The following is a 9326-nucleotide window of genomic DNA, read 5'->3' on the forward strand; positions in this document are numbered from 1 at the left end:
TCCACCTCCTCCACAGAGGCTCCTCTTCAGCCTCTTCCTCAGCCTCCTCCTCCTTCAAGCTCCTGTCCTCATCTCTAGCCTTGTCCACCTCCTCTCCAGCCTCCTCCTCTGCAGAGCCTCCTCCTCTGCCGCCTCCTCTGCAACTTCCACAGAACCTCCTCCTCAGCCTCCTCCTCAGCCTCCTCCTCCTTCAGGCTCCTGTCCTCCTCTGCAGCCTCGTCCACCTCCTCTCCAGCCTCCTCTTCCTCTGCCTTCTCAGCAGAGCCTCCTCCTCAGAGCCTCCTCCTCCTCAGCGCCTCCTCCTCCGCTTCCACCTCAGCGCCTTCTCAAAGCTTCCTCCTAAGAGCTTCCTCGTCCTCAGAGCCTCCTCCTCCTCAGCGCCTCCTCCTCCGCCTCCTCCTCAGCTTCCAGGGGCCATAGTTTTGACCTGATTAAAATGATAAGGTAAAAATAATAAAATATAAGTCACCATAACTCAAAGTGAGTAAAGTATGAGGATGTTGGTGTTGTCTTCACGTCTTTCATAACTCTGAAAGCCCCTAAAGCTTGTTTCCTTGTGTCTGTTTTCCTTCCATGGCACTGCTTCCTCGTCCACAGAAAACTCGCCAGGAGCGTCGTGGAGACGAGCGTGGGAACCGTGCTCAGGTGTGTTCGGGTGAGCCCCGCCCCCTCGCTCCATGACTCATCGCGGTGCATAAAAGCCTCGTCATGACCAGGTTGTGTCAGAATTCTCTGTGTGATTTCATTGTTGGGACGTGACATGATGGACGGCCTCAGCGCTGTCGTTTTACTGGCTCTGCTCGCTCTGGGAAACGCCGCTCTGCTCACAAGTAAGACTTACACCATCACGACCTTTAAGATCTTTAAGACAGATATTTTGATGTACAGATATATACATTCTAAACTTTTCTATAGTTCACTAAGGCAAAATATGTTGAGAAAGTAAACTGACAAAGACAGCAGTGGTTATTCACACTATGATCAAATCTAAAATCTAAAAAACTAAATTCACAAACACAGGAACTTAGTCATAACAAAAAGCTATCAGATACAAAAATAAGAATAAAAATACTTAAATTCAATAATGGTAATGGACAGAGCTCATCATCATGTGTAATAAATAACACACGACGAAAATACCAAAATAACAGTTGTTAATTTGGTTCTCAACCCTCAAACTGGTAAAAGAGTATTTCTTTGAACGCTGTAGTAGTTGTAACACTTTGTAACGCTGTAGTAGTTGTAACGCTGCAGTAGTTGTAACGCTGCAGTAGTTGTAACGCTGCAGTAGTTGTAACGCTGTAGTAGTTGTAACGCTGCGGTAGTTGTAACGCTGCAGTAGTTGTAACGCTGTAGTAGTTGTAACGCTGCAGTAGTTGTAACGCTGCAGTAGTTGTAACTCTGTAGTAGTTGTAACGCTGCAGTAGTTGTAACGCTGTAGTAGTTGTAACGCTGTAGTAGTTGTAACGCTGCGGTAGTTGTAACGCTGCAGTAGTTGTAACGCTGTAGTAGTTGTAACGCTGCAGTAGTTGTAACGCTGTAGTAGTTGTAACGCTGTAGTAGTTGTAACGCTGTAGTAGTTGTAACGCTGTAGCAGTTGTAACGCTGCAGTAGTTGTAACGCTGCAGTAGTTGTAACGCTGTAGTAGTTGTAACGCTGCGGTAGTTGTAACGCTGCAGTAGTTGTAACGCTGTAGTAGTTGTAACGCTGCAGTAGTTGTAACGCTGTAGTAGTTGTAACTCTGTAGTAGTTGTAACGCTGTAGTAGTTGTAACGCTGTAGTAGTTGTAACGCTGTAGTAGTTGTAACGCTGTAGTAGTTGTAACGCTGTAGTAGTTGTAACGCTGTAGTAGTTGTAACGCTGCGGTAGTTGTAACGCTGCAGTAGTTGTAACGCTGTAGTAGTTGTAACGCTGCAGTAGTTGTAACGCTGTAGTAGTTGTAACTCTGTAGTAGTTGTAACGCTGTAGTAGTTGTAACGCTGTAGTAGTTGTAACGCTGCAGTAGTTGTAACGCTGTAGTAGTTGTAACGCTGTAGTAGTTGTAACGCTGTAGTAGTTGTAACGCTGTAGCAGTTGTAACGCTGTAGTAGTTGTAACGCTGCAGTAGTTGTAACGCTGTAGTAGTTGTAACGCTGTAGTAGTTGTAACGCTGCAGTAGTTGTAACGCTGCAGTAGTTGTAACGCTGTAGTAGTTGTAACGCTGCAGTAGTTGTAACGCTGTAGTAGTTGTAACGCTGTAGTAGTTGTAACGCTGCAGTAGTTGTAACGCTATAGTAGTTGTAACGCTGTAGTAGTTGTAACGCTGTAGTAGTTGTAACGCTGTAGTAGTTGTAACGCTGTAGTAGTTGTAACGCTGCAGTAGTTGTAACGCTGCAGTAGTTGTAACGCTGTAGTAGTTGTAACGCTGTAGTAGTTGTAACGCTGTAGTAGTTGTAACGCTGCAGTAGTTGTAACGCTGCAGTAGTTGTAACGCTGTAGTAGTTGTAACGCTGTAGTAGTTGTAACGCTGCAGTAGTTGTAACGCTGTAGTAGTTGTAACGCTGCAGTAGTTGTAACGCTGCAGTAGTTGTAACGCTGTAGTAGTTGTAACGCTGTAGTAGTTGTAACGCTGTAGTAGTTGTAACGCTGCAGTAGTTGTAACGCTGTAGTAGTTGTAACGCTGCAGTAGTTGTAACGCTGCAGTAGTTGTAACGCTGCAGTAGTTGTAACGCTGCAGTAGTTGTAACGCTGTAGTAGTTGTAACGCTGTAGTAGTTGTAACGCTGCAGTAGTTGTAACGCTGTAGTAGTTGTAACGCTGCAGTAGTTGTAACGCTGCAGTAGTTGTAACGCTGCAGTAGTTGTAACGCTGTAGTAGTTGTAACGCTGTAGTAGTTGTAACGCTGTAGTAGTTGTAACGCTGTCCTGCTGTGAACCCTGACGCAGTGAAGTGTCAGGTGGAAGGACAAAACGCTCTTTCTTTAGAGGGAAAGTGCAGTGAGGCATGAAAACATTTGGAATTAAACTGAACTCAAGACCTGCTGTAATTTAAGATCCTTTTATGCAGAATCATGACTCATGGTTTGGTGAAGCATTTAAAATGTTTCCTCCACATATTTGTCTCTAGAAGATACTGCTTTGCCCGAAATGCTCCGCAGTGCGACATTAAACTATAATATAATATAATGATAAACTATGGTCAAGTAGTTGTTTTTATTTATCAAAACCTACATTTAAAAGCTTCTTGCTGTGACCTGACTAGTTTAATAATAACATTAACTTCTCCATGGAAACAAGCACCAGAAACCTTTACCTTTGAAGCTGGAGTAACATACTTTTTTGTGAATAAGTACATTTTGTCTTTTCCCTCAAAAAGTATCTCGTGATAGCAGTACTTTGTGACAATCAGGCCACAGCGCGCTCTGCACGTAATAATAAAGTATTGCGTCTGGTCAAGCTGGAAATAAGAGCTGAATGCAGCGCTCTGATTGGCTGTGGTTGGGTGGTCCACCCCAAGTTTCACGTTAAAGCTTTGCACACGGTCACAATGCTTGTGAATGTTGATGATGGTTTGTTACGTAGATTAAAAACATACATCCAGTTTGCAGTGTGAAAACAGCTTTAGAATGTGCTGGTTTCAATATTTGTAACGTCAGAACAAAATTGCAGACACGACGGCCATATCCTTTTACTTTATGTATTACTTTATTGCTCCAGACAATAATTTGATAGTACTCTAGAATAATACAGAATAAAAACAGCAGGACTGGCCATATGCAGAGGAGAGTTATGTGTGTCACAAAGTCATGCAAGGGTTATACATGTATTGTATATATATGTATTGTATATATATATATATATATGTATGTATGTGAGTTACACACTCTTGCATCAGTCTTCAGAAATAAAAAATCCCTCAAAAATAGAATCAAAGTCAAATGGCAAAAGGCTGGCACTTTCCATGGACTTATTTTGCAAACATTTGTACAAACCCTGTAGTTTATTAAACCAACAGTTATTTCCACACATCAAATATGACAAATCTAAATCCAATTACATTAAACCCTGGAGCAGGACTCGTCCTCTTGATTATCGATGAGATAGAGGCGGATTAGGTTTGTTTGTAGTTCAGGGAGTGCCACTTGCATCAGAGTCTTCGTGACTCTTTGTAAGTCCGCTAATGATTATAACTCTCCACAAGTCTTGACAGGAACTGCTTTTGTGGTCAATCGAGTAACTTTCCTTTACTATTCATCAAACTGGTGTATTCAGACTTTTTCATCTTATTTATGGTCAATATTTTACTGGGACAATCCACATGAAACAAAGGCCTAAAGAATAATCAGGCTCTCTGCTACCTGCTGTTGTTTTATCTGGAATGTTCCACGGTCTGGCATTAAACTGATCGATTGTGTGTATTATATTACAGCTGATTGTAAATGGACTTGCTTTTCCAAAGATGTTGCACGATGGAGATAAAATGTAATGCCATACTGTGGAAAAATCCCAGCAAAGCAATAGCATCTTCAGACGAGGAGATGAGCAGGTGCTGGACCCATAGTGCACCTTTCATTTCATCATTTATCTATGTTTTAAGTTCGTTTAGCAACAAGATTAATATGGCAGTTTGTATCCCAGTGATGCCGCTCAACAGTTTTTCTTTCAAAAACAGTCAACTTCAAATGTCCTCCATCTGAAATGCTCTCAAACTCGTGAGCACAACTTGTTGAGCACATTTCCGCACTTAATCCTATTTGTTCACTGTCATCCGAAGTGTTTACCTGGAACTAACCAAACAAAGCCGTGTACACATAGTTCTCCTCTGTACTTTTCCTCTTCTGATCTCCGCCGCTGTTCTTTCCCTTCCACCAGCCGCGACCCAGATCCCGCGCACGGACGAGGACGTGTTCCGTGAGGCTGTGACCGACGGCTTCATCGTGGTCCAGTCGTCACTGACCACACAAGCGCCCCAGAACCAGACAGCGACCTGGCAAAGCACCACCACCACCACCACACTGGGGGGAGAGGAAAGCACCACCACCACCACACCGGGGGGAGAGGAAAGCACCACCACCACCACACCGGGGGGAGAGGAAAGCACCACCACCACCACACTGGGGGGAGAGGAGGGCAGCGCCATGGGGGAGAGTCCAGAGGAACAGACCACCACCGGCGCCACCCGAGTCAGCGCCGTCCAATCCACAGCGGCGCCTTCTTCTGAGGTGTGGTTCATGAGCTTTTATCTCTGTCGTGTTCCCTCGTCGTTAGTTTACTGTCTGTTTTCACCTACCCCCTATCCACGCCTTCACACCTGTGCTTAGCTGTGATTACTTGACAAGATTAAGACTCAGTGATAAAGTGTTTCGTAGCCACTTTTCAAAATTACAAGCATGTACCGTATTGTCCGGAGTATAAGTCGCAACAGCCAACTAAATACATAATAGAGAATAAAAAACACATATAAGTCGCACTGGAGTATAAGTCACATTGTTGGGGGAAATGTATTTGATAAAATCCAAGACCAAGAACAGACATTTCATCTGTAAATGCAGTTTAAAATAATAACAGATGAGAGAACATGGTGAATAGGTGCACGTATGCTAACGCTAACACCTTCAGCTACATGACGTATGCTAACGCTAACACCTTCAGCTACATGACGTATGCTAACGCTAACACCCTCAGCTACATGACGTATGCTAACGCTAACACCTTCAGCTACATGAGGCACAGACAGAACTGTGGTAAGTGTCTGGTATGTTAACGTAACATATGAACAGTTATTCAGATAACTATAGCATAAAGAACATGCTAACAAGTTTAGCAAAGCATCAGTTTTACCCCAAATCACTAAATCCACTGAATTCTTCTTCCTCTGTGTCACTTCTAAACAACTCCACAAACTCCAGAGGAAGAGGAAGTGCAGATTCTTCTTCTGCATCGCTTAGAGCCTAGAGCGCCCTCTTGTGGTTGTCAGTGTGAAAATAATGAATAATATCACATATAAGTCGCACTCCAGCCAAAACTGTGAAAATACGGTAAATGACAATCTGTTGCTTGTTATGGTGACATGTCACTATGGAGAGGCGGGGCTTATCAGTGTCATTGTTGTTGTTGTTGTTGTTCTTGTTGCAGGGGACGAAACATAAAATGAGGATCTGCTTGTTTTATGGTTCAATACTATTACCTGAAAAAAGCTCAAGAAATGGTTTTGTCTTCACTAAAGTTCTAATTTACGACACTGGCGGATCATTATGTTGTGTATCGGACAATCTTGATTCGCAATAGTGATCTAAAACGTTTGAAGAATAAGTCTGCTTCCTGATTTGCTCCGGTCTCTTTATATTACAGCCGCAGCTCACGATAGCGAACAGGATTTGTAATATTTGTTCCAGAACGCTGCCAAATCCGACTCGTGTCACGGTTTAAAGGATAAAAACAAATCCCGAATGTCTGATTTGTATAAAGTGCGATAGAACTGTATTACAAATATTCTAACCTCTTTCCATTCTGACCACACCACAGTCTGAGGACAGGACCCCGACGGACCAGAGTGAAGATAAAACCGCAGAGGAGACCACCACCACCACCACCACCACCACCACCGACTTTTGGAAACTCATGAGCGACTCTGGCTCTGGAGAAGAAGAAACCACCACCACCCTCGACCCTGACACTGAGAAAAGGCGCATGTTCAATCACGTTCCCTTCGTCGAGAAACCGCCCACCGGCGCCACCACCCCGAAGAACGAAGGTAAATGGTAAAGGAAGACCACCAGGAGAGGGAGGTGTGATCCCAAAGTTCAAGTTCAGCTGCAGAAACATTTTCACTTCTCAGTCGCCTTTGTGCCTCAGGCCTCAGTGCAGCTTCTAACAGGAGGATTTGTGAGAGAATGTGTTAGATGATGTAAGATAATTAAGATTTGTTAATTCTAGAGACCTGAAAGAACAAATAAGGGGGAGGAGGCGGGAGGAGGAGGAGGAGGAGGAGGAGGAGGAGGAAGAGGAGGGAGCAGGAGGCGAGAGGAGGGAGGAGGAGGAGGAAGAGGAGGGAGGAGGAGGCGAGAGGAGGGAGGAGGAGGAGGAAGAGGAGGAGGAGGCGGGAGGAGGACGAGATGTGGCAGGAATAAGGAAGAGAACTTCACTAACGAGAATACTAGAAAACAAAATGAGGCTAAATGCTAAAGCTAACTTGACCTTTTCTCAGACTAGAACTGGTTCTGTCCCAAACCTGGTTCTGTCCCAAACCTGGTTCTGTCCCAAACCTGGTTCTGTCCCGGACCTGGTTCTGTCCCAAACCTGGTTCTGTCCCGGACCTGGTTCTGTCCCGGACCTGGTTCTGTCCCGGACCTGGTTCTGTCCCAAACCTGGTTCTGTCCCGGACCTGGTTCTGTCCCGGACCTGGTTCTGTCCCGGACCTGGTTCTGTCCCGGACCTGGTTCTGTCCCGGACCTGGTTCTGTCCCGGACCTGGTTCTCTCCCAGATTGGCCCAAATGAAGTGTTTTTCTCTCATGTTCAGCCACGTTCTCACCTTTGAATCTTGTTTCAGCCCCTCAACACCAGAAGGACATCGGGAAGCCAAACGGACACGTGACTCCAGGTAAGAGCTGGGACAGCATTAATACAGTTTGATTGATTGATTGATTGATTGATTTGTTGATTGATTGATTGATTTATTGATTTGTTTGTGTCCTGTCTTCAGAATGGATCATCATTGTGGGCTTCCTGGTGGGCCTGGCCGTCTTAGTTCTGATCTTCGTCGCTATAGCGACCAGAGACAAGTAAGGGCTACACACGGAGCTAACGTCTGTGTGTGTCACGCTCTCAAAACACTCACTGATTCTCTGCGTTTTAGGTGGAACGGCCCCGACCAGTTCAACCAGACGGGCGTGACCCTCGCTCCGGACCACCAGCAGGGCAAAGCCGAGACGGAGGACTTACTGCACAAAACGTACCCCAAAGAGAACGGCAAGGCAGAGGAGTACACTGTCATCCCATTGGACGAGCTACCGAACAGTCATCTGTCATAGGATCGGAACGGGAGGAAACGAACCAATCAGCACACACCACATGACGGAGCGGAACCCACCAATCAGCAGCCGGGAGTAGGTGGGCCCCCGTCTGAACTCTGAGCCTGAGCTGCTGACCCCGATGCACTGATGCCACTTATTTCAACGCTTCTTGTTGTTGTTGTTGTTGTTGTTGTTGTTGTTGTTGTTGTTGTTGTTGTTGTTGCTGTTGCTGTAGCTGTTGCTGTTGTTGTACTTTTCTTTTGTAAAATGTTGTGTCCGTCGGCTTTATTGACAGGAAAGTAGAGTGTGAAATGGGGGATGAGAGAGAAGGGAGGACATGCAACAAATAGTCGGAGCACCTGGAGCCCGGCGTACGTGTGCTGTACCTTAACCACTCTGCCACCGAGCAACACGTTCTTTTTGTTTCATGAATATGTTTGTAATAATTTAAATTAAACTTATTTTTCCCATTAAACCTGACTTTGGACATCCTTTTGACACCTTTTGAATCACGTTGTATTTATATTCTTTATGATGTTATTATAGCCGTTTATGTTTCGTGATTGTGAACACTTCATATATTTGAACGTGATGATGGGTTAAGGGGGAAACTACAGGCAAAACTGTTTTTTTGTCAGTTTTTTGGTCAGTTTTCACTGTGAACATAACATAAGGGGAATTCATTAATATTATCTTGTCTTATGCTGGCTGTTTTTGTTTTATTTTATCTTTATTTATTTTTCCCCTCCTTATTAAGAAATGAGAGGTTCTGTCAATAGGAGTTTTTGTTTATACGAGTTTTTCTATTAACTCATTTGATGTTTTTCAGTCAGGTTTTAGACCTCATCACAGCACTGAGACTGCTCTTGTCAAGGTGACAAATGACATCCGCCTGAACACTGACACGGGCAAAGCCTCAGTCTTAATTCTGTTAGATCTGAGTGCTGCTTTTGACACTGTCGATCATGGGATCCTCTTACAGAGACTAGAGGACTGGGTGGGCATCACTGGCACTGCCCTAAACTGGTTAAGGTCCTATCTGGAAGACAGGAAGTACTTTGTTGAAATTGGTAGCTGTGTCTCAGACCACATGACCCTGACCTGTGGAGTGCCCCAAGGGTCAGTCCTGGGTCCCCCTCTGTTCAACCTCTACATGCTGCCGTTAGGTCAGTTGATACGCAGTGAAAATGTGTCCTATCACAATTATGCAGACGACACTCAGATCTATGTTTCACTATCGGCAGGTGACTATGGACCAGTAGATTCACTCTGTCACTGCATCCAACAGATCAGTTTGTGGAGGCAAAACAACTTTCTCCAGCTGAACTCAGACAAG

General features: G+C 44.7%; 1 protein-coding gene across 1 annotated transcript; it reads left to right on the forward strand.

The window, feature by feature from the left end:
• The first annotated feature begins 708 nt into the window (after positions 1-708).
• On the forward strand, positions 709-8465 carry LOC140381709 (uncharacterized). The gene is made up of 6 exons (XM_072465829.1): positions 709-830; positions 4850-5199; positions 6503-6731; positions 7528-7578; positions 7681-7759; positions 7834-8465. The coding sequence occupies exons 1-6, from the start codon at positions 761-763 to the stop codon at positions 8006-8008; spliced, it is 954 nt and encodes a 317-aa protein (XP_072321930.1). The 5' UTR covers positions 709-760; the 3' UTR covers positions 8009-8465.
• Positions 8466-9326: the final 861 nt, after the last annotated feature.

The sequence above is a fragment of the Eucyclogobius newberryi genome, unplaced genomic scaffold, assembly GCF_026437365.1.
Source record: "Eucyclogobius newberryi isolate DKJ021-1_F unplaced genomic scaffold, fEucNew1.0.hap1 SCAF_5, whole genome shotgun sequence".
In the NCBI taxonomy this organism is placed as follows: Eukaryota; Metazoa; Chordata; class Actinopteri; order Gobiiformes; family Gobiidae; genus Eucyclogobius; species Eucyclogobius newberryi.